Source organism: Sus scrofa, chromosome 11 (assembly GCF_000003025.6).
Source record: "Sus scrofa isolate TJ Tabasco breed Duroc chromosome 11, Sscrofa11.1, whole genome shotgun sequence".
NCBI classification, from domain to species: Eukaryota; Metazoa; Chordata; class Mammalia; order Artiodactyla; family Suidae; genus Sus; species Sus scrofa.
In genome coordinates, this window is record NC_010453.5 from 51,336,683 (window position 1) to 51,363,279 (window position 26,597).

Consider the following 26,597-nt stretch of genomic DNA (forward strand, 5'->3'; position numbering starts at 1 on the left):
TTCATAACCAGATCCCTTTAACTAGACTTTTATCGATACTTATACACTCTGAGATAATGTATTTTCTGGTTGAAGCAGTGGAAAAACAAGTTATTACCAAATTTATTTAACCCACGTTACAGATGATAGAAGGAATATCTGCAATGAAAAACAAAAAAAACAGTATTGCCAATATTTATCATTCAATAAAAATAAATATAAAATCAACACGCTGAATGCTGGAAAAGCATATTAAATTAGATCAGGTGAAGAATGAAAATGTTCAAATGAAAACGGAAAATAACGGAGGGAGGTTCTGAAAGCTTTCATTGGCTTTGGAGGTTGACAGTATAAGTACTTTATATCTCACTTCAGAATCTATGGCAGTCCTTTGACATCACAGTATTTTTACACTTATCACTCAAGATAGAGAGAAACTTTTTGGTCCCTAGATGAAATAGAGAAAGTTCCCAGTCGTAAAAAGTCAAGAATTAGGGGTAAAAAAAGTAAGGAAGATTTTTGTATATGTGTGAGAAAAGCAGTCTTTAGGCCAAGAATACTTTGGTACCAGAGAGAGAGGAAGAGGCAACACAGAGCCATTTCTTCATATAAACATTTTCAGAATTCTCAACTATGCAATGCCCAAGGGCTGCAAATTTTCCTTTCTCTTCTATATTAATATAACTGATGCAAAATGCAGGACAATTTTAAAAAGTTAACAAATGCTTTTAGTAAGACTATTTTATTTAAAAAATTTTCAAAATATAAAAATAATAAACATTATGGATATTTAACAAACAAAACATAATTCAACTATAAATAATAAAAATGTTGACAACCTCACACAAACACGTAATACTATAAACATTCTAAGCATACAAGAGTAGTTTTCTAGTTCAAGTTTTACCATTTTCAGTTCAAGTTTATTATCACTTTAAAAAAATAAACAAAAAAAGCTGCTACAGCTTAACCAATTACTTTCGCTCCACTCAAAGAGCAGGGAATTTTTCCCCCATGCCAACACACATTCGTGAAATGGGATACTTATGGGCACAGGTATTAAAAACTGGAACAATCCAGTCTCCAGACAAGGACTCCTTTGGTGTTTTAAGTTTCAACAATCCACAGAAACTGAGTTCAACTAAACCACTATTAAAGGAAATCTTGTGCCGGACATGTTCTGAAGTAATATCACACCCCAAACAGGTTCAGGATTCTGAGAATCAAAAGTAAACATCTATGAATGCTTTGCTGATACTTAAAAATTGTATCCTAAGAACATTCACTAAGGTGCTGGAATGAAGTCTTGCAGATGTAGAAAACAATCTGCACATCAACACAAAAGTTGTAGAACGTAAATAACATACCTCTTTACAACTCATCAAATGTTCTATAAATATTTAAGAATTACCCTGCCTCCTGTTGAGTAAAAGACAGATAGGAATTTAAAGAGAGCAGGATTATACCACATTTTAGGACTAGAAAAGCCTTCCATTTGACATGTGGGAAAACTAAGCCATGCTGAACGTATCACTTTTAAATTCTGGCCAGATTAACACCGTTCCTCTTATCAAAAGCACTAATGACAAACTGAAGAAACTATTTCCTTTTTGGGAAGCTGGGCACAAATTAGTGTACGGTCATTCTGCATATCGCTAAATTATGGGGTGTTTCTAATAGGCTGGGCTCTTTATCTGACTCACCACAGATCACTTTTATAAGTACGCTGCTAGATTAAGTCACGAGCAATCATAGATTTAAGCCTAGCAAAGTTTGGCATCAGGTTCAAAAATGATATTGAAAGGTTTTGTAGCACCAATGACTTTTTCCTAAGACACTTGAGGGGCTGCATCACTTTAAAGTATTATTTATCTTGTAAACAAGACCAAAAATATTCAATTGATCTGTATTTTGAGCACAAATATTTATAAACTCTATTTTAAAAAAAAACAAATATAGCATGACTAGGGCAGCTAATACTGTAAAATCTAAGTATATTGAAAAATATAAAAATATATAAAAGGCTTCCATAATGCAATCATGCAGAGGTAAACTGCTTCATTCAATTACATAAAGTGATTCTGTACAGTTATCTACACACAGCTCTATGAGAATCCTTTTCAGGAAAATGAAATAATGAAAATCCTTATTTTTAATTAATCAACATATGGGAATTTAGATATGTAACTAACTTACCAGATCTCACAGCGATTTTCAAAAAGTGCAATGATCTATCTTAATGAGAATCAAATCTCGACTTCTGATTCCCAATGGCATGTTCAATTTTGCTTTGCTTTGTTTTTAATTTAAAAGCAAGGGAAAAAAAAAAAAAAGGGAAGACAAAATAAAACTGAGAGTGGTGGTACGTGATCCACATCCACTAACCAGCCAAAACCGTTAACAGAGTATGGTCTCTTCAGAGAATGTTCTTTGGGTTTTTAAACCTAGTAGATTAGAACTATTCTATTAACACAGGCAGAGACTCTTTCCTTAAAAAGAAAAAAATACTGAACTAATCTGGAAAAACATTTGTGAACTCTCTGTGGCTATTTGTTAGTTTGCAAATGTGAACTAAAACAAAAGTCTAATTTTAAAAATGCCTTGTACTGTCCCCTGAATTCCAGAGTAAAAAACAAGTGGAAAAAAAAAAATATGCCTGTAGGCTACAAGGTCATAATTATGTTAAGAAGACCTTCCCAAATACATACTCTTCCTTTAAATCAAGCCTTCATGAACCATGCTGTTTACAACTAATGTGAATCAAAATAGATAATTTACATTGTGTCTGATGTGTTCGTTCTTTTTTTCATGAAGACAAATGTGATGCATACTCAAGAAAAAGTGCTTGCAGAATAGTCAACTTTGCACAAAGGGGTGAAAATATGAGCATGGCTGAATGGAACTTAAAAAAACCAACATAGGAACAAGGGTGAATAGGATCAAGTATAATTTGGACTTTCAAAAGAGTTGCTATCAAGTCTACAGACTTCTCAAATGCTAATGAGAATCTATGAAGGAATACTAAGAAATTAATTTTCTGAAAACTTTACGGTGCCCTTTATAAAGAGGATATTTTGGATGAATATTTAGAATTAAATTTAATCACACTTTATAAATAATTCCAAGCCATATTGCTTATAAATAAATAATATGGACATATACATTTTAAGACAGGAAAACTACGTCTTTAACAATGTTAGACACACAACACCATTTCCCCTTGCTTTTAAGATTGTCTTTGATGTCTTGGTTGCAAGTGAGGAAAATAAGGAAAACCTACATAAATTAGACATTTTACACATATTTCTCAGTATTTATAATCCATAGATCATCCTGTACTACTTGAAAAGCAAATTATTCTCTTTGTTGATTTTGAAGAGTTAAGAAGTTTAAAAAAATTATTTGGATAAATGACCTTGGCAATGACTTTAATTATTTAGAAGAAATAGGCAAGTTATTACCACGTGAAAAAAAGTATTTTACCACTGTTCAAAATTAAGTGACTACCCTAATTCCAGATGTGTATCTTAAAATCCAGAAAAATTAAAGCCAAACTGAGGTTTAACTTTTTAATCATTTTCTTCATTCTAAATTGTTCATGCTAATGAACAAAGCATCATGGCTTTATAGATTTCCTAGACACATTTTCAACTTGACTGAGACTAAAAACTTATGTTAGGAAACCAAGAATGCTGTTTGTTTGTTTTTCCCCTTCTTAGGGAGTTTAAAAATAAATGGCTATAAAGGGGAGAAAATATTTAAGAATAAGGTCAGACAAAGCACACTCAGATTTACTTCTGGACTCAGATGTACCCTATAAGAACTGTAAAGATAAAATGCTAATTATAGTACATGTAAACATCTATTCAAATTGATAAGGGGCAAACATTAAATAATAGGATGATATTATTATAACAGTCGTCTCCAGACAGGAACAGGATCTTGCTGTTGTAGTCACAAAGCTAAATTCAGGCAATGATGATCTCTCTCTGCTGGAAAAAGAGAAGATTATTAAAAAAAACTCTGAAAACAGTAAATAATCTAAAAACTGAATCATACCATACACTGATCTCCAACTTTTTTTAAACATTAAATAAAATCTGAGAAAGGAATCAAAATTAAATTGTGGATGAATTTCACAAAGGATCAGCTCTGAGTTAAAATGATTTCAATAAAACCTCTCTGCATCATGCTACACTTAAACATTAAGCTGCAAAGAGTCCACAGCTCTACAACATTGTTTGATCAAAGTCTGGGGTTAGTCAATATGATAACTGACCACAGAGTAAATTTTTATAGGTGTGAGGTGCCAAAATAGTAACTAGGAAATCATGAACAAATTCCAAAATATTGCGTATAAAAATAAAAGCAAGAACAACTGTCTCAAGTTTCCCAAGGATTTCAAAGTAACTGTAAGGTATATAGAATTTCCTTAAACTCCATGTGATAACCATTTCACTCAATCACACTATATGACATAAAAATACTATATTTGAAGCACAATAATTAATAAATAAAAAGGAACATATAAAAATGAGAGTGTCTGCATACAAAGGAAGACCAACTTGGATGATGGGGAGAGGAGAGAAGAAATTAAGTAACAGGAAGGGAGGGATCAGGAAGAAGCGAGTATAATAAATTGATACAAAAAAGTAAAATAAAAAAGGCTTCCAATTATACTAAATAATGAGCACATAATACTGATAAACTGCAAGGACATTAACCAAATCAGGAATTTTCTACTGAACAAGTATGATGTTTTTCATTAGAAACTACTGAGCATGGCAGTTATGTTCACCAAGGTTTCTTGTTTTCTTAGTACTTTTAGGTAGCTATTTTGGAGGATTACATGCTGTCATCTGATAGGTTTACAATGATGAGAGAGAAAAAAAATCCACTCTTCTCTAAGCGTGTATACTGTATACATACCTTAGAGCAACTAGCCAGTTCAAGAAGTTAATAAGAACAAGGTTAATTCCTGAGATAACCTAATTAGCCAGAACTTTATATAGGACATTTTTGTTTTAAAAGGCTAAAAGACTTTTCATAAGGGAAGAAAAAAAAAGTTTACAAATATTTGTATAAATTCTTGAAGAACTAAAACTAATTCTCTATAGTTAGATGAGACTATAGGTAAGGGGAAAAAAAAGATAGAAAATATAGATTGATAAAGTCTACATAAAAATCTAAAATAGCCATTGATATTTCAATATACCAAACAAGCAACTTTTTGCTTTCTTTTTGTAACCCTCAGAGCCAGTGATTAGTGTTCCAAGTAAGACTGAAAATAACAGTCCCCTTAAAACAGTTCTAGTAACAAGAAATTTCCTTCAATTAGGCTTAGCCATGCTTTCTACAAGTAATCTGCTAAACAGTGAAGTCTTATCTTTAAACTGCTGTTTGATACATTTGATCATATTACAAAATAAAACAAGAGCTATGGAATACTCTCCCATTCATGCAACATGATTTCATTAAATGCCTGGGTACTGGTTAAATACTAAAATTAATTTTTTAATGTTACAATTATCCAATAAAATTTAAAACACTTAAGACATAAAATGTTAAGTGAAATATGTAAAATGACAACTCAACCATCCCTTGAAGTAATCCTAATCAATCTTTTAATCAGTAATATATAATTTCCTTCATTCTTTTGCCTTTAAAACGTAGCTGCCTACATCTCAATTCCTTTTTCATTCCCACCTCAGCCCAGATCTGTACTATAGCAAAGAACTTGTTAGGAGGACTGCAGAATTTAAAAATGTGTCTCACACTTTAGGCAGCATATTGTAATAAGGAAGAACTTTAAACTTTGAGTTTAGAAGTGGAAGGAAAAGTTCTAAGTAGGAAGGGAAAGTGGTGAGTACAGAAGTTAATCTATACTTTTTATACATTAATGGAATTTGTGTAGCAAAGGCAAACATTTGGGTACACTACATACAAAATGTGCCAAGACACATAATATGAACTATCATAACCAAATCTGTTGTTTCCTCTGATAGGATGTTAGAAACAGCAACAGCAAAAACAGGTAGGGAGAACTGATATAGATATTACACCGTTTTACGTTAAAACACTAATATAGATTGATAAATATAGATTGAGGGAAATTAAAGATGTGAAAGGGACCTTAGAGATCATCTAGTCCAACCCCTTTCATTTTACAGACAAGGAAACAACCCTGGATAAGTTAAGAGACTTGTCTAAGGCCAGAAAGCCAGTTACAGAGCTGGGGACCAAAAGCTAAATCTCTTAACCCTTGTCCAGTACTCTACACTAGCTCACCTTTGGATATACAAAATTAATGGGATGGACTAGATTAGTAGCTCTTGACATTTCTATTCTTACACACTGATAGAAACCAAAAGGCTGTTTTACTTCTCAAATAGACTATATTTAATACTCCAAAACATTTAATAGCTTGTTAATTGTTATGGTTATCCCACTAAGGCTACATGTATAGTATTTGTAATCCCACTCACTGGTGCAATATTTAACTGTATCAATTGTTTAGCAAAATGGTCCCAATGACTGAGAAGACCTTCAAGAGAGATTTTTGGAAAATTGATAAGAATTAACAAGGGAGGTAATTGTCACTCCATTATTGGAGATTTAAATATGCATTCATTCATTAATTCATCCAACAAACATCTGAATGCCCACTATGAGAGCTAGGCTTGTGACAATCACTAGAGATAAAAAGATGAATAAGACATGGTCCCCTTCCTAGAGGAGCTTGTAATCTAGTGGGGAAGACAGACATATAAACCAGATAAATTGTATTACAACATAAGTACTGTAACAGAGATATGAACAAAGTGCTGCATTAAAGGGAGGGTAAAGGTAAAAACTGGCTAATGACCAAGGAGTTTACTAATTTTGCAAAACGACTACCACAATTACTACAAACACAATCTCATGCCCAATCAAATAAGGAGGTAGCAATGTAGATTTTTTTTTTTTTTTTAAGTTGGCACTGAAATCAGAATGCTTGCATTTAAATCTAGTCCTGCTACTTAGTAGCTGTCACTCTGGGCAAGTCATTCCATCTCTATTAGCCTAAGTTTCCTTATCTGTAAAATGGGAATTAACAAGAAATTTGAAGGGATATCTTAAGTTTTAAATGAAACACATGAAAGGACATGTAAAGTACTAGTATTTATAAACATATGCATTCGTTTTAAAAATCTGAAGCAATTTAATACTAAATAAGTAATAATTAAATCATATTAATGATAATAAAATATAATCATGGACCTACTAAATGTTGCTAATATATTTAATTCCCATACTTCAGGACCTGATTAAAACATGCTTGTCTTCTGATTCATTCAAAACAATATGGTATAAAACATTTTAATTTTAGGTTACTATAGAATTTAAGCCTAGGGAAAATAATTAGCTTTATATGCATTTAAGTAAATAGTATGTGATTTCAGTTACATTATAATAAAGTTTTTACAATAATTGCTAAAATAGCACACTAAAATTTACTAATCAAATTATAAAGCCAAAAATCAGCATGAAGATTTAACTGGCCTTTGAAAGATTTTCTTTCTTTATAATACCTGTTTGGTGTAAAGAGAAGAAACGTGAGCCTCTGCCAATTTGGCATCTTTCACGACTACTAAAAAGAAAAGAAAACAAACTTACCTAATGAATCAGAATAGCACACAGTCAACATACAAGAGACTACATAAAAATATATCATAGATCTAACTATAGTAAAGTTTTGAGTAAGTCACTATTTTGATAAGAGAAATCTGATTCTGAAATTTTAAATATTAATATGTGTACCAATTGCAAACCAAAATATTTCTATGAAATAGTATTACCATCAGGAACATATATATACAACTGTAACACTAAGTGTGGGAAGAAAAGAAAGAGGAACAGTGTCACCAGTTGCTCCACTGGCAGAAGACTATGGTGGTAGAATTAGTTGTGATTGTGAGGAACCCAGTATGGGAAGAAAGTGATTTTTTTTTTTAATGTGACTTTTAATATAACTACTATACTCTCAAGAATGATAGAAACACTTGCTACCAAAACGATGAACTGTAAAAGATAAATATGTTATCTCCCACCCTCCACTCTACAAAGAATGCATTTATTTCCTGGAAATTGCTGTATCAACTTTCAATGATCATGTTCACTTGCCAGAGAAATCCACTTAAAAATCACAATACTGTTGCAAATGTCAAAGATTTTTTTTATACAAGTATAGGATATGCACACTTAAAATATCAGACTGGAACACTTACCAAACAGTGTTTTCCTAAAGTAGTATCTATAGTACATTTCTTTATTCATACATCTTCAAATGGTCAAGTTTTCTTTCATACATCCAAAATGTAATGTGATGTTTTCTTATTCACCAAATGTTAGCTCTACTTGAAGTCTGGTTCCAAACTAATCAGCCTGCTTTTAAATTTTAAGACATCTGTTGAAAGTTTATAGGATCAAACCAAACTGAAGTGGTATAAATTTTAAACATTGGCTTGTACATTATTGTAAAGGTACCAGTAACCATTATTGTTTTTGAGAATAAGTTAGTGATTATAGCTCCTTTTTTTTGTGATCACTGGGGGGAAGGGTAGATCACCATCTGGAATGGTCTATTTAACTTTTTTTTTCTTTCTTTTTTTTTTTTTTCTTTTTTTAAATCAAGGAACATTGTCTTTTTTTTTTTTGTCATTTTTTTTCTTTTCTTTTCTTTTCAAGAGACCATTCCACTTTATTTTTAACATCTGAATGCATAAGGACTCAAACGCAAAGCAGTCATACACCGTTATCATTAAAACCCATATGTAAAATACATACACAAGTCCAACAAAAGGCTAATACATAGTAAAGCCTAAGCATACTACTATGTAATAATTATGAATACATAACTTGGAGACTTTAGTTAGAGTACTATGTTATCTATTCATTTTTGAAAACATTCATTAAGATTTTAAATGCAAATTCATTCCTTATTTGGAGTAAAACAAAATCCTCTAAGTTATAACAAGTATTGGTCATTAAGTCTTCATATCTATTCATTAAATTACAAAGAACCCAAAGAATTTTGTAATGTTCAGTAGAAGTATGTAATAAAAACATTGCATATGTTTCTAGTGTGATGTCTTTAGCAATTGTTTACTGAAATAAAACGCAAACATCAATCTTTCAAAATACAGGATTCAGAAGGTAGTTTTCTTCTCTTTTGTCTATTTGTGAAATCCATCTTCATCACATTTTTACCAAAAATTGTTTTTACAAATATGTAAAAGTACATTAGGTAATACTAATGAAACACAGGTAGAGTTCTAGCATATGCAGATCAATGATCAGTCAAATCATCTTCTCCAAGAGCGAGATTCATTGTCCTCTTCTTCTTCATCATCATCTTGAAGTAATGAGTCATCCACCAAAGACTCTTCCTGAAACTTTAGGTTAAAATGCATTTAGGAATTTACCCAAAAAAAAAGAAAAGAAAAAAGGTGACACTTTTAAATACTGATTACTCTCAACAGAGTCGAATACAAAAGGTATTTCTATAGTTAGAACATTCAAGAAATAAAGAAAAGCAACCTTCATCCACTCAACAGCTTCTCATTACTATCTATTCTATAATTTGCATCAAAGAGACACTAATGAAGTATCATTTACATGCTGTTTCTCCTGCCTCATTTTATCAAATCATGCTATCTTCTATACCTACAAAACATTACTTAGTATCTTTTTTTTTTTAAAGAAAACATCAATAAGTTATCTGGCTTACTGTATGGACACTAAACCAACCAATTAATCTGAATAAAGTCTATTAATATTTATACTTCTTTTCTGCTGTTTCTGCTATATGTAACAAACATTTTCTTTTATAGCATTCTTTTCTTCTCCCCATTCCCTTCATAAAAGCTTCTCAGACTACTTTTTCAAACTTTTTAAAATACCTAATACCAGGAGCTCTCCTGCTTTTCTCCCCATTCAATTCAAACTCATGGAAGGACAAAGGTATAATCTAAAATATAAAATGACAAATCATGTATATGAGTTTCAAAATACACATTTTATTCTTGCATTTGACTACGGATATGTATAACAGCCTTGAATGCTCTTCAAACAAAATGAAGTGCCATTATAAAAATCTAACCAAGATAAAACATGGAACCATTTAGTTTTCCCACCTTACCTTCATTTCTTAACTTTCTCAACTTTTTCCTACAGCTTATTTCATGTTTAAACAAAACAGAGTTGCTTACTTTTAGGTTTTTCGTTTCAAAGGGCTTTTCCCACTTCACTGTTCTTTATGATCCCACCTCTCAACCACGAGACCTAACTGCTGTTACCCAAGAAAAATGTACTCTTCCGAATCTATATACCTCTGCCATTTAAAATACATCTCTCAGCTACATTCCCAGTCCCAGCTCTTGGTTATGAAAAGCTCTTTTATCACTCAGGGTTCAGCTCCACTGTCACCACCTCCTTCAAGATTCTTCTGAAAAGAAACAATTGCTCCTTCCTCTGGGTTCCGGAAACATATTGTTCAAATCTTTATTCAGCATATCAGTCTGCCTTTTGTTTTAATTAGGTTCTTATGTGTTTGTCACTACCCCCTTTTCCAGATTATAAGCTCCTTGATGATAGGGACCGTGTCTTATTCATTTTTATGCCTATCAAAGTATCTACCACATAACAGCCATTCATTCTAATAAACTAAAATGATATGAATTAAAATGAAACCCAAAATGTTAATAAAGCAATTGAGTAGAATATATACTCTAAAACTTAAAATATCACAAGATTTCCTGTGGATAAAAATCTAATGAGTAATTATTATCTTCTAAGAGTAAATGAAAACTGAGATATATATATATGTATATATATATGACTTTCATATATATATGACTCCTCATATGTTCTTTTTGGATTAGCAATCCACAGTTCTCAGAAATAATACAGAAAATTTAAAGTTGTCTGCATTTATCTGATATCTCCTGCCTGGAAGATGGCTCAGGAATAAAAGTTTTATGTTAAAATCACAGTCATAATACCACAATTTATATAAAAATGTAAACATTTAAGGGAAAAAAGTGGAAAAAAAAAACATACTTCCTCTTCATCAGGTTCAACTTCTTCTGTTTCAACAGCTGAAATATTAGTTATTGGTTTATTCCATGCCAGTTTTAGATCCTGCCCTTTGAAACGAGCTCCATGAACTGCAGCCTAAAACAATTAAGAACACTGGAGTATAGAACATTTATAATTTCTGAAGAAAAAAACTGAAATGGTATAGTACTTAATATTTAAATTAAATTAGCTAAACACAATTTAAGACAGTGGCCTATTTTTGCTTTGTGGTTATTTACTTCATTTACTTTTACTATTCATTATTGTAATTTATAATTTATTTTTTATTGTTATTTACTTCTAAAGTCAGCCTAGTGATTCTAAATTCCTTTAAAAAGAAAACAAGAATAATTTCTCATAATTGAGTAGAGCTATTTCACTACTGGCCAGTATCTGACTAGAAGAACCCTGTCTACATGTCCATAGTACAATGATAATTGCTACTCAAGGCAACCATCTCAAGCACTTCAAGATCCTGGCTGTAGATATTAATTCTTGTTAATTTACAAATGGCCCATGCAGTAACTAGAAACCTTTAACGAATATAAGAATAATTTTGTACATGTAAAGTATTTTTAAATTACATCAAATAATAACAAATATCATAAAATATCTGATGTATCATTATTACAAAATATAAATATCTCAATGAAGAAAAAACCAAAAACCCCAAACTTCTCTATTGAAAACTAAAGTACTTCCCTTCAAAGTTTTCAGAATTGCATGTGATAACAACTGAGTAAATACTCAAGTCTAAGTACTTACTACATTAAATAGCTGGTTTAGAAGCAGTGCTTTCAAATTAAAGTCATGTGAACTAACAAAAATCAATGTTAGCATCATACCAAAATAACTCAGAAAAGATTTATAATACAACCTCAAAGTACACCATAACGTGAAATGTAGAAACAATTACATGTTCAACTGACATCTGAAATAATATGTGTTGTGTGATATAAAAGTCCCAAGTATAAATTTTAAACCTGCACATACAAATTTATAATTTTAAAAGGATCTCATGCCTAATAAAATGCGGCTCAGAAATTTTTAGTCCATGGCCCCATCATGCCATACAACTAAAACTCTTTCAAGTACTTATATATTAATATTTAAGTCCAGAAACAAACTGTAACTTTTCAAAGCTATAAATGTTATATAAAAATACATTCCTGTAAGGAATTCCAATTGTCTCATGCAAAATGTCCACTCATTAAAACTCTTGTTTTCATCCAGCTAAAAAAAGCAAAAAAATTAGTGACATTTTCTATAGTAAGTTCTTCCAAAATTTTTATGACCTAATTTTGTAAATTTCTATATTCAGCACACACTTCAACTTTACAAAGTGAATGTATAACTCTCTAAAGGTTTAATTTTAAAAGTATTTACTGAATGCTGCCATTCAGTCTCTGTTATCCTATTTAGAAAACACAGGCAGAGCAGATTTAGTATTACTCAAAGGGCCCTAGGATTTTCAGAATGGTAAATAAGCCCTGGCTTCAAATTAAAAATCACCATCTGCATTAACCTAACAAGAGAGTCAGGCTGACCTTTGAAGTTTGAAGTCAGACATTTACTTCTGTCTAGCTAAGAATGTCCAATATAAAGCTGTTTCATCTACATTGAAAATCTGTTGTTTACAGTAGCTACCTTCATTATCTTCGCAAGATCTTCTGAATAACTCACTGCAGCTTCTACCTTGGCATTTGCTGCTTCACCTTGCATTTTTATATCATGGTTTCAGCTTCCTTCCTTAAAACCTCACGAACCAACCTCTGCTAGCTACAAACTTTTCCTTTGCAGCTTCCTCACCTCCCTCAGCTTTCACAGAATTGACCAGAGTTGAGGCCTTGCTCTGGAATAGGCTTTGGCTCAAGGGGATGCTGTGGCTGGTCTGATCTATCCAGATCACTAAAACCTTCTCCAGGTCAGCAATAGAGCGAGTTCGCTTTCTTATCATTCATGTGTTCACTGGAGTAGCACTTTCAATTTCCTTCAAGAACTTTTCCCTTGCATTCACAACTTGGCTAACTGACATTGAAAGGCCTGGCTTGCTTTCTGTCTTGGCTTTTGACATGCCTTCCTCACCTTATTTCTAGCTTCTGACTTAAAGTGAGAGATGTGTGACTCTTCCTTTCACTTGAACATTTGAAGGCCACTGTAGGTTATCAAATGGCCTCATTTCAATGCTGTTTCCCTCAGGGAATAGGGAGGCCTGAGGAGAGGGAGAGAGATGGGGAATGGCTGGTCAATGGAGCAGTGAGAAGACACACATTTATTCATTAGGCTTGCCATCTTATGTGGGCATGGTCTGTGATACCACCAAATCACCACAGGTTACCATAACAAATAAAGAAAAAGTTTGGAATATTGCAAAAATTACCAAAATGTGATACAGAGACATATAGTGATCAAATGCTATTGGAAAAATGGCAATGACAGACTTGCTCAATTCAGGGCTTCCACAAAGCTTCAATTTGTTTAAAAAAAAAAAATCAGTATCTGCAAACTACAATAAAGCAAAGCACAATACAATAAGACACGCCTTTTATGTGTGTATGAAAACCATACAATACAGAATTAAATGGGAAGTATCAGTTTTCAATTTCTTCTCTTTATATGTGTGTGTATATATGTGAATATACATATGTACATATATGTGTACAAGTGTGTATGAATGTTATTGTTTTCTCCACTCCCAGCTCTGACCACTGAAAAAGATTATAGTAACACACTCAGGAGTAATGAGCACCCCTCATACTCGGATCGTGATCTCTAAATACCTTTCCCAGTAAAAAGTATCAGAGCTCCTTAGAGAAATGGCCAGTTCCTGGTCTGAAAGAGAAAATGTATAAGATGAACCTAGAATACCTTTTCATACCAGAAAGCAAAGAAAGTATCATAACCCACTACAGTCCTGTCAAAAGAACTCAGGAAGAAATCTGTAGAGTAGCCACTAGCCAAACATGGGACAATACATCAATTACTGAGAACAATGGATCAATACCTATATAATGATTAAATCTATGAATTTATAATTACATAATACCAATCAAGCTAAATCAAAATATAAATCTTAGTCTGAATCCTTAAATAAAGTAAGTAAAATACTGATAAGAAAATTAGGACAATGTAAACTCTGGGTATTTGATAATACTTTAAAATATTAATCATTTTTAGGTGTGATTAACAGTATTGTGCTTCATTTTCTTAAGGCTCTAAAATGACAGACATAACTGAAATTTTTATAGCTAAAATGATAATGACTGGGAATGGCTTCAAATAAGGAGCTAGAGAGTTGTAGTGGGTAAGATACAGACAAAATAAGATTGGCCATAGTGGATAATTGCTGAAGCTCAATGATGATCATGTGGTGGTTCATTTTACAATTTTCTGTAATTTCTGTGCTATGAAGTATCAACTAAAAGTCTATTTAAAAGCTGAAGCATTTTATTCATAGGCTTGCTCTAGATCTTTGCCTATTTAACTGCATAGTTATTCAAAGTTTGCACTAAATTAGGAAGTAAGGAAAACAGGCATATACATGACAAAAGGGCAAAAGAAGGCTGAAGATCTGACAAATGAAGAAAACAAGAGTATGAAAAGTACTTATGAGGTAGGTTCCATATCTGACATGGAAAATGATTCTGAAAACAATGAACATTTGGAAAAAGCTGAATTGAGCAAAATTAAACAGGAGTGTTTGCCTTTTAAAGTCATCTAGATTATAAATCTAAATCGAATATACAAAACGCAGCTCTTCACAAACTTATTTGACAGGAAAATCCTTTGTTAGGGGAGCCCTTATAGAACCAGAGTACTGTAAAAACACTGTGGGAAAAACTGATCTAAGGCCTGAAAAGCTAAGGCTGCAATCCTAATATACCTTACATTTTTTAGTAACTGTAATGATAAAACTAATTGATAAAAGAAGGTTAAAACCAAGTTTATTAATGTTTGTAATAACCATAGTAGATAATGTTTAGGCAGGAGTTAAAGGACAACTGAAAAAAAAAAAAAAAAAAACTAAAACATGTAAAATCTAATGTTTATAACTTACAGGAAAAGACTTCTACTCCTCTAGCTCTTGAATTCAAACTGTGTGGTCCCTTTCTCACAAGCTTGACACTTAAGATGTACTAATTCTCATAGCACAGTGCCCATCACATGGCAGTACTTAATAAGTAAATCAGTAAGAACACACCAAAAAACTCTATAATATATACGATTGGATTTCTCTTGACTGAATCCACTTACACAATTTGTTCTTGCTATAAACTTACTACTTACTCAGCCCCATGAACTTCTGACACTTGATGGTTGCACTATCCTCTATGAATCCAATTTTGTGCTAACTTCAGGGCTAAAGACTGAGAGTTGTGAAATCACTCTTATCTTGTTTCTATTCCATCTCATTGATTTGCCAATCAATTCTCATTCTTAAAACATACCCCCCCCAATAATATCAGTAATAGCTGAAGTTAAATGGGTTTACTATGTTCCAGGCACTGTTTTAAGTACACCTTACAAGTTCCAAATCAGTGACTCCTCACAGCTACTGGGAGTTGAGGTGTGGGTGTCAAAAAGACACTAGTCAAACAAGATTCTCTTTCCTTTTAATAAAAAAGCTACATAGGAGTTCTCGCTGTTGTGCAACAGGATCGACAGTGTCTCTGTAGCAGTAGGGACACACATCCCCAGGGCACAGTGGGTTAAGTATCTGGTATTGCCGTAGCTGTGGCATAGGTCGCAGCTCCTGCTTGGATTTGATCCCTGGCCTGGGAACTCCATATGATGTGGGAAGCCAAAAAAGAAATTAAAAAAGGAAAAAATAAAGCTACATACTCCTTTTGAGTTTGTGACTGTACAATTTCACCTTTGGGACGGATTCTTATAAAACAGGAACTTAACTACTCCTGTCCTAAAACTGGATCCCGGTTTCCTACAAAAGTATAGAACAATTTAGAGTAGGAAAAACAACCTCTGACAGTTATGGAAAGAGATTATTTTTTTCTGTCCTGTTGAGTACTTAGCCACCTTTAGTACACTGGTGTGGTACTTAGGCAAACTGGAAAATAGAAAATAAGCAGGGGGACCCATCTTTTAACTAACCAGAGTCAGTCCTTAACCATCTTAACCTAAAGCTAAAATGGTTCTGCTTATTCCTTAAAATATTTCAACCTCTTTTGGGGAAAATTTCTCACTTTTCAGTCATGTTTGAATGTCTCAATTATTTTATTCCTATACTTTCACCTTGAAATATGCATCTATTGACTTCAGAAAATGAAGAGACATATATTCAATCATCTAACACAATGGTTCAGAAATTATGAACAATGAAATATTTGGAAATAAATATTAGCAAAGGTTGATAATTTACTTCTCTTGGGAAGGCCTATCTTTTACCTTGAGTTTTTATCCATCTATATTTTGGTATTAAATTCTTCTTTATTTTATGGGATGGTGATGGTACAAGCAATCTTTTTTGTACTTTATAAGTATTCTTCTTTGAGAAAATTAAAAATTGGCACCTCAAAGTCAAACACACTAATTTTAAAATTCCTAAACCTGGGGTTCCCATCGTGGCTCAGGGGAAACGAATCCGACTGGAACCATGAGGTTGGCCTCGCTTAGTGGGTTAAGGACCTGGCGTTGCCATGAGCTGTGCTGCAGATTGCAGACATGGCTTAGATCTGATGTTGCTGTGGCTGTGGCGGAGGCCGGAGCTATAGCTCCGATTCGACCCCTAGCCTGGGAACCTCCATATGCCGTTTGAGTGTGGCCCTAAAAAGCAAAAAATAAAAACAAAAAAATAAGATTCCTAAACCATATTGTTCCATGAAATCCAGAGGTTTGTAAACCACTGCTTTAGTCTATACTCTGCTTGTATAAAATAAGCTTCAACTTAATTTTCTATTCTCCTGTAAAATAGAATGTTACAAAGTTTCAAGAAATTTCTTTTGGCTTAAGGAAATGTTCATGTTTTAACAACTTCTATAACTTAATTCCAAATTTTCATCATAGAGATGGTAGTTGTTTGAGTCTGTTAAGTAAGTACAACTAAAATGGTTATCTACCCTGAAAAGCTAAATCTCATCAAATCTAACTAAAGCTAAGTTATTTTGCCACTTATTCAACCTTCACTGAATAAAATCTTTCATTATACATTAATCCCTGGTCTTTCGAATTGACTGATATCCATTTGGAAAATATATACATAATATAAAAATGTATATTAAAAAATTAACATCTTTTATGTAGAAAAACTAAGCCAAAGAAAGAAGGTATATATGAATAGGTCTTACTTACCAAAGCAAAAATACCCAAAAATTATTTAAGAGGCAAGAGGTATTTTTTTCCTTTCAGCCATGTAAACAAAGCAGGGAGAGGAGTTCCCATCGTGGCGTGCAGTGGTTAACGAATCTGACCAGGAACCATGAGGTGGCGGGTTCGATCCCTGGCCCTGCTCAGTGGGTTAAGGATCTGGCGTTGCCATGAGCTGTGGTGTAGGTCGCATCCCCCATTCCTGCAGCTGTGGCATAGGCCGGCGGCTACAGTTCCAATTAGACCTCTAGCCTGGGAACCTCCATATGCCATGGGAGTGGCCCTAGGAAAGGCGAAAAGACAAAAAAAGAAAGAAAAGAAAAAAAAGGCAGGGAGAAATAGTACATATATTTTTAAAGTTGTTACTAAATTCACAACTTGGCAATACTGTAACAATTTAAACATAACAACTATCATTGTTTTATAATATGACTAAGTCCCAGAAAATAAACAGAACATAAAAAAACAGTTCTCAAGCTACCTACCCAACATTACACTGAAAACTGTCATTGAAGCTACCATGTAAAGGAAGGTTATTCTTAACTTGTGAACTCAACAATACCTGAGGAAAAGTTGATCAAAGATCTGTTTTCTTGATAGATATACAAGCTAATAAGAAAATTTTAAACTGTCATCAATTAAAATTACCTCTTATTTTCACAAAAGACCTTTCAATACAAGATTTCTCAAAACTAGATTTAATAAAACTCTAAGATGAGGAACTTCTATTCCATAAAACTATTATCTACCCACCTAACCTTGAAACTATGTTATTCCCGGGCCCAGTTAAACACTTTTGTGAGACTTATCACATTTACAGTCTTTTACAGGTTACACTGCCCCAAGAGCAACTACTCCAGACAGGCCCCCAGCAATGTACCATGTGCTGGTGGGGAGTATGCACTACAAAGAGGATAAAGCAATTTAGAAGATTTTCAAAACTTATTTAGACCACAATCATCTTAAAACTTCTGAAAACCACACAACTCCTCTGTTCACGTGACGTTAACTACAATGCTCAATGCATCTTTCCAAGCTCAAAACTGTACATCTATTTCTCTACAATCCCAAAGAAAAAACACACAGGGCTAAAAAGGTTCCTATGACTCCCCTACACCTCACACCCATTTCCCTTTTTTTTTTATCTTTTTAAACCCAGAAGAAAGACAAGGCTTCATATACTTCTGTTCTTTCTTTAGAAAGAATTCAAGATACACATTTTAAGACAAATATACCAAAAGGACCCTAAAAGCTATATATCGTATCTTCAGCAAAAGTTGGGGGTATGCTAAGCAAAGGACACTTCTTTAGGGTTCAGCCAACTGGGACTAGGAATCAGCAGATAAGAGGTAGTAAAGAAGAGCAGCCATCAGAACTATAACTCAGCTTCTACCTTAAGCCTCATCACTCATTCTGCCGAAGCAGACTTGTTCTGAGCCAGCTGAGTAAAGGGATAATGGAAAAGGGGAGTGGCCCTATCTCCTGTTAGAGAGAACAGAAAGAGAATTCCTGATGTCTCAAGACAGTACAACTTGACATTCAACTTGGTAACCATACTCTAAACATTTGGGTTATATATAAAATTGCCTCACTGCTTTAGGACGTTCATTGTGACCATGAATTCCACTTCATGTGTTCTTTTTATCTACTGTCAAAATGTATTTAGTAACGTAGTTATTTCATTCATATTACAACTTAAAGATAATATTTACAAAACATTTAAATCTGTATTTCAATAAATTAGATGATTTGTAATACTTACTGCTTCAGCTTCTGCTCGTGTCTTGAACGTAATTACTGCATGAAGTGAAGAGTCATCAATCTGACAATCTTCAATTTCACCATATTGCTTTAAATTAAAAAAGAGTATTTCCTCCAAATAAATATTTTGAAACATCCAAAATGCTAATGGTTTTTAAAATATTAAAATACCAATAAAAATAACCTAGAATACATAACAACTCAGGGTGATTAGGAGACAGAAATTATAATTCCCTGTAGTATTTGATACTGTAAGATAAAGGGTGATCCTATCTTCTAATATTATTTACAATTCTACTCTTCCCAGAATTAGGGAAACTTATACTTGATTGAACTTTGAACTACTCTCTTTTTTTTTTTAATGGTCACACCTGCAGCATATGGTAATTTCCAGGCCAGGGACTGAATCCAAGCCACAGCTGCAAATGTTTTGCTACAGCTGCAGCAACGCCAGATCCTCCAACCCACTGCAGTAGGCTGGGCATTAAACCCACACCTCCACAGCAACCTGAGCTGCTGCAGTAGGATTCTTAACTTGACCTTCCTTATTGCCATTCCTTTATACTCATTATTCCAATTCCAGAATATGCAAAATTCTTTCTAAAGCTGAATATTTAATCCTTAGAATATGGGGTTTTGGAATCTTTGCAATTTAAAGAAATCGGGGGCGGTGGGGGGGGAAGCTGGGGGAGAGTCAGAGAATGTAAGTAATTTTTCCAAAGTAACTTAGTTACTCGTATACTCAAAAAAGTAACTCACATACTCTCAAAAGTAACTCTCATACTATGGATGAGAGTCCAGGTCTTTCAATCCAAAAGTTTAACTGACTCTGCTTTTACTTTTACTTTATGCTTCTCTAGACCATACTCTTTGAGGACATTTAAAAGCTAGACATATTAAATTTGCTTGTTTTGGGTGTGTTGGATTTTACTTTTTCCATGTGTAGGAAGATCTTTCTGCAAACAGCAACCTTACCACATGAAGCTCTATCCTTTACATATCATTACTAATACCTTCCTTCTTTCTTAGTTCAAAATTATAACCACAATCTTGTTAAATATACATATTCCACACAGAAAAATTCTGCAGGGCACAGTAACAAAAATGGATCGCAGACTCATTCAGGTCCCACCTCTGTTAGTACTAGCCGTGTAAACCTGAACAACTTACTTAAACATTTCATGCTTCATTTTCCTCATCTCTAAAATAGGTATAATAAAGGTACCTACCTCATAGAGCTGTCAAAATAACTAATAAGGTGAGTTATATAAAGCATTCAGAAACAAAATAAGGGCTCTGTAAGTTTTAGCTCTATTATTACTACTACTGGTTCCAGTGGATAAATTAAAGAAAACATTTTGTTAATCACATTTTGTAACAGTTAATGGTCCTTTAATAATGGAGGGTTTTTTTCTGATACCTGTCATATGTTCAAATCATAGGTTGAGATAAAGAAGGTATCTTATTTAAAGACTGACAATTTTTACATGTGCATTACCACTACTAACTTTGAGTTCCAATCTCCAAATGAATGCAAGAATATCCGTTTAGAGGCTCTGAATGTTTCTAAAACCAAACCATCTTAGTCTCACCAAAACACACATCCATAAACTCACCATATTTGTTTGGATTATTTTAGCATATTCTTTGATAATTTCCTGATTAGCTGAATAACTAGAGGTAATCCACATAAGTTATCTGGATCTTTTTCCCCTTGGGAAGGTGTGGTAGTGGGGTACAAAGCAGGGAAGAATTGGGCTGGATTATCTCCAAGCGCCTTTCGAGTCTTCTGATTCCTTTCTTTCTCCCTTTGAACCCACCAAGAATAGTACTTTCCAGATGTACCATCCTTAACTATTAATCGCTGTTATCATTTCTTAAACATATACCATTTCTTTTAATACCTCTCTATGTCCTAACAAAGTATAATTTCACATTTGTAACTGCTGTTAACAGTCTAGAATACACCTGTCAAACACCTAAATCTGAACATTGAAAAGGTTAAATTATTTGTGTACCTATCTACAAGCGTATCTATACTTCAAGATTCAGTTTTACTACCTCATGAAACTTTCTCCTACGTGGAAAAAAGATATTCTCTAAGTTGTTCAAGTATTTACAAGTTTTAATAAATTTAACTTAATTATAAATTGTAGTTTACTTTAACTGGTTTATGTTAAACCAATATATATAAAATCCTTGATGGTGAAGAACTAGTTATTTACTTCGTATCTCCAGAGCAACTGCTCTAATGCTGAGGGCAAGACTAAAGCTTAGTTTAACTAACCTTTGGGATACCACTAAGAACCATAACATGTGAATGGAAAAGGCCTTTAGGCAGCTATCATCTCCATTCTGCACATGAGCTCAATGGAACCCAGGAAACCCAAGTTAAAAAATGGATTAGCAGGGACTAGAATCTTACTCTCCTTCCTCATATTCCAGTCTATTAGCATTAGACTGACTTCCTTTAATTATACCCTGGTAATGACCAAGGCAACATCAGGATTACATTACAAAATTTTGTCGTTTAATTTCTGTATCAGCTAGAGCAAGAATACAGTATTAACAAATGAAAAACCATCTTAATTTTTTTTAAACGGATAACCCATGCAATGTTAAATTTTTTGTAAAAGTAAATATCAAACAAAATTAAACTGAAGGACTCCCTTCTCTGAAATAATAAAGTTAATCATTCATTTCACAATATCTGAAGGCCTGGTAAGTGTAAAAATAGCAACATTTCTTCCAGGCAATGATTAAACAAAAAAATTCTTAGTTTGTTTTTTACATGCCTAATAAAAGATTATACTAGATTAAGCAAACCCTTTGGTGAAATGACCAGGTTTAACATTATTCAGGAGTTCCTGTCATGGCTCTGTGGAAACGAATCTGTTTAGTATCCATGAGGAGGCAGGTTCAATCCCTGGCCTCACTCAGTGGGTTAAGGATCCAGCGTTGCCGTGAGCTGTGGTGTAGGTCAAAGACGCAGCTCGGATCCTATGTTGCTGTGGCTGTGATGCAGGCTGGCCATCAGGTATAGTTCCAATTTGACCCCTAGCCTGGGAACTTCCATATGCTGTGGGTGTGGCCTCAAAAAGACCAAAAAAAAATTATTCATTTCATTTTCATACTCTCCCCTTTAATACTAATTATCCCCAACATCATTATTAGTATTTGTTTCATTGGACAGTAAGAAAGTACCGCAAAATGAGGAAGAAGGTCTTCTCTATCACTCTCTGTAAATGCAGAAATCTCCAAAGCCCTGGGACGGTGATCCACTACAGCATGACCAGGCACACCTCGACCTCGACCTCGACCCCTGCCTCGGCCATGAGCAGCACCTCGACCTCTTGAATGAATTCCTCTACCACGGCCAGATGAAAGAATCCCTCGTTTTGCAGCCTAGAAAAGATTAGACAAATTGATAGGTTAAAGATCGCAATTACTAACACAAGTCAAGTATTATCCTTGGTCACATTACAATTTGACATGAGTTATACAATTTGATATCAAAGTCAAATTAATACCCTGCAAAAGGATGTCACAATTTTGTTATAGTGTTAAATGTTACTTCAGAAATCAGTTTAATACATAGACACCAAATACCTATATATATGTGTGTGTATTTTTCCCAGTTATGACTTACAAACACAGTGTTTCTATTTGTTTGCCTGTTGGCTTGAGCAGGTACAGTTTTTTCAAATTCATCATTTTGATCACTTACTCTAACACCATTATACAATCAATACAGCATAGTAACTTATATTCCACTGTATCACACTAAATGAATAGCACACTATTCCTTCATTCCACAAATATTTGATGAGCACTTCCTGTGTGCTAGTCTTTACCCTTGTGAAACTCAAATCCTAGAAAGGTAGAGACATTAAGCAGTCAAGTTATTTAATTATATTAATAAGTGACTAAAAAATGAAGAAATGTTTTTACTTAAAGATTTGACTAGAATATTAAAGATTTGCAAGGAATAAATTACTAGAATAAAAGTTCCATGCAAAAATTTCCCCTGTTTTATTTTCTACTTTTCCCCCAGCAGCTATAATAGCAGCTGTAGACTCTAGAAAATTAATATTCATTCAATGAATCAAAGAAGGAACAAAAAACAAGCAAGGCAAGTGTGAAGGGTGGGGGTAAAAGCATGAACAAAGGAACCAAGGCTGAAAGGAACATGGTACTTTCAAGAAGGAATAAAATCCAGTACAGCTGGACCATATGGGATGGAGAGGATGAGGCTGGAGAGACAGGCAGAGCCAGATCATGAACAACTTTAAGGATGATGTTAAAGATTTTGATTTTTATCCCATGAGCCATGAAATTAAATTTAAAAATGTGAAGCTGAGAAGCAGGGTGATATAATCAAATCAGTGTTTAAAATGTTATTCTGGGAGAAGGAAAAACAAGCTGGGAAACCAGTCAAGCTACTACGGTAGCCCCGACACCTGAAGAGAGAAGCTTGGACCACAGTGGCAGCAAAGGAGATAAAGAGAAATAAAACACTTAAGATACATTGGGGAGTAACATGTTTAAAACTTGGTAATTAAATGGGTGTGAACACTGAAGAAAAGGGAGAAATCAATGAAGACTCCCAGATTTCTGGTTTGGGTAACTGTGTAACGAGTTGAGGGACAAAACAAGCACAATTCTGAACATGCTGAGTCTGAGGATGTAAGAGATCCAAGTGAAAATGTCAGGCAGACACCACTGCCAAAATCTCTGCAAATATAAATATTTTAATTTCTTCATCTCAAGACAGTTAATCTTAACTTTAGCTAAAGTAATCACTTAAAATCCAAATAATAAAATTCAAAGGTCAAGTATTGATGTTAATAATAGCACGGCATATATGAAAGTACGCTCTAAGGAACTTTAATGTCTCAAAATGCTCCTTTAAAAAAGGGGTCCATGGACAAGTAAGTTTGAGCAGTAACAAGTATTTAATACATGTTTTTGGAGATTGACTAATCACAAACCTCTAGGAAATCATATACAAGAGCATGTTTACTATAACCTTCATCAAATTTATTTGGCCTCAAAAGCTTTTATCGCTAACACCTATTAACATATGGAATTGGTGTGGTGAATGAACACACTCTGGGATACACTGCATTTCTCCATATACTAATATTAATTGCAAACTAAACTTTGGCCATCATAAAAGGAAAACAGAAGATGTCTTTCAGTGCCATTTAGTTATATCATGATAAAGATTGGAAATACAGACTAATAATACAAAGAATATTGGTAATACTATTATCTATTTATTAAAATAATGGGCCAAAAATTTTTAAATGATAACATTTTTTAAAGTCCCACCAACACAGGCATAAAATCTCCAGAACTATGAAAACACAATTTCTACATTAACATAAAAGAAATCTATCTTTTTCAAAATCTGTTAACTTGGGCAGGATACACAGACAAGCATATCAATTTTCCAGAGAATGCAATATGCTACCTCTCTAAGTTTAGGACACTGTCCTACGGCCTCCTATGACAGGTAGAGAAGATAGAGCCTTGAGACAAGCACAGTGGTAACTAAGTGCTAAGTCTTTAACACCTGGGTGCTAGCATCTATTACAGATTTGTACTATGTTTGAAATCAGAAAATCAAGTTACTGACAAATTTGGAAAAAAGCATTATTTTCAGATTAAGCAAAAGTAACAAAGAGACAAAAAATTTTATTGTGGCAACAACAATAAATATAAACAAACCAACTACATTAATGACATAAATGTCTCTGTACTTCAAAATGTAATCATGATTTTTAAATATCTTTTTGCTAAAGGTTAAAAATTCTCATGTATAGAGATCAAATTTCACTAGACTTTTCTTATATAATCATTTAACTAAACTATAAAAAACTAGTTTATTTGTCTCTTTTATAAATATCCACAGCACCATCTATAGGCAAAAGTTAAGTAAGCATGTTCTTCAACATAATTCTACTACTAAAAGTATGATACTTAGGGTAACTCAATGTAACATGCTTATTTATGCACAGAGTATCTCCATAAGAATATCTGAAAAGCCTTTAACATGGTCCCAAAGGGAAAAAAAACAAAAAAGGAAAAAAATTCACTGGCAGTAGAGGGACCTGTTTATTAAGTTAAAACGGTTGCCACCCCTCATTAAATGTTAAAAAACTTGTATTAATCGTGAAAACTTTGCTAACCTCTTCCCTCTTTCTTTTGTCTTTTTGCCATTTCTTGGGCCAGTCCCTTGGCATATGGAGGTTCCCAGGCTAGGGGTCGAATCGGAGCTGTAGCTGCTGGCTTACGCCAGAGCCACAGCAATGCGGGATCCGAGCCGCGTCTGCAACCTACACCACAGCTCACGGCAACTCCGGATCGTTAACCCACTGAGCAAGGGCAGGGACCGAACCCGCAACCTCATGGTTCCTAGTCGGATTCATTAACCACTGCGCCACGACAGGAACGCCTTTCTTTTTTCTTTTTTTTTTTGTCTTTTTGCCATTTCTTGGGCCGCATCTTCCCTCTTTCCTGCATCAACGCTCAATGCCAGAGACTGCTAACAACTGTTAATCAGAAAGAGAGGACTATATTTTCAAATTAATCATTAAGACTACAACTACTCATCTTTAGTGTACTGTGTAGCTGTGATGAAGCATACCTCCAGCTGTAATTCCGTATACTTTCGCCTCAGTTCAGTGACTTCTTCTCCAGCTTGCATCTTCTTATACAAATCCAGTTCTGTGTCAAGCAATTCTTTCTGCATCTAGAAAGTAGTAATTAATATTTTTGGTGACAATAATTAATATCCTGCATTTATACAAAACTCTTTACAAAGAATTTTTTACACATTTCCATTTAACCCATACATTTCTTCTCTATATCCAGTCCTACCATCTTAGTTCAAGCCATCATCACCTCTGGTCTACACTACTGCAATAACTTCCTAACTTGTTCCTACATCCACCAACTTCCCTATAATTCATTTTCCATGCAGAAGCCAAAGTGAGATTTCTATGGAGTAATTTTTTAGCAAAGAACTGTGAAAAGAAAAACAAACAAAAAAACGAAGTGTCAATGTCAATATATAATATGCTTTATGTAGGAAAGAATACATACACACACACACACCAAGAGGGGGAGACAGTGGGAAAATGGAATGGTTGTCTATATATACCTTTTCATATCGTGTAACTTTTATATCATGTTAATGTGTTACTTATTCAAAAAAATAAAATTAAATTAGCAAGAATGAAGGGAAAGGGGGATACATACAGAATACATATAGAATGTATACATTCTATATACATTCTGTATACATATAGAAATAGACCTAATTTTATCAAATTAAGAACATAACCACACAAAAGGAAAAAGAAAGATAATTCTACACCAGTTTTGACTCCACAGTTTTAGTGGAGTATATA

The 26,597-nt window shown here is 33.6% G+C and overlaps 1 protein-coding gene across 25 annotated transcripts in view; it reads right to left on the reverse strand.

Moving 5' to 3' along the window:
• The window catches only part of RBM26 (RNA binding motif protein 26), an 84,359-nt gene continuing 58,467 nt past the window's right edge, over nt 706-26,597 (reverse strand). For 13 of the 25 annotated variants that reach the window (XM_021065770.1, XM_013980607.2, XM_021065774.1 and 10 more), the window contains 6 exons: nt 25,832-25,936; nt 22,384-22,584; nt 19,181-19,267; nt 11,080-11,193; nt 7,551-9,413; nt 2,274-3,971 (listed from right to left, as the gene is read on the reverse strand). In XM_021065770.1, coding sequence (XP_020921429.1) covers nt 9,324-9,413; nt 11,080-11,193; nt 19,181-19,267; nt 22,384-22,584; nt 25,832-25,936 — 597 coding nt within the window. In that variant the 3' untranslated portion in view covers nt 2,274-3,971; nt 7,551-9,323. Of the gene's footprint in view, nt 3,972-7,550; nt 9,414-11,079; nt 11,194-11,407; nt 13,310-19,180; nt 19,268-22,383; nt 22,585-25,831; nt 25,937-26,597 lie in introns of those variants that run through there. The other 12 variants (XM_021065779.1, XM_021065780.1, XM_013980609.2 and 9 more) reach the window with 10 other exon arrangements.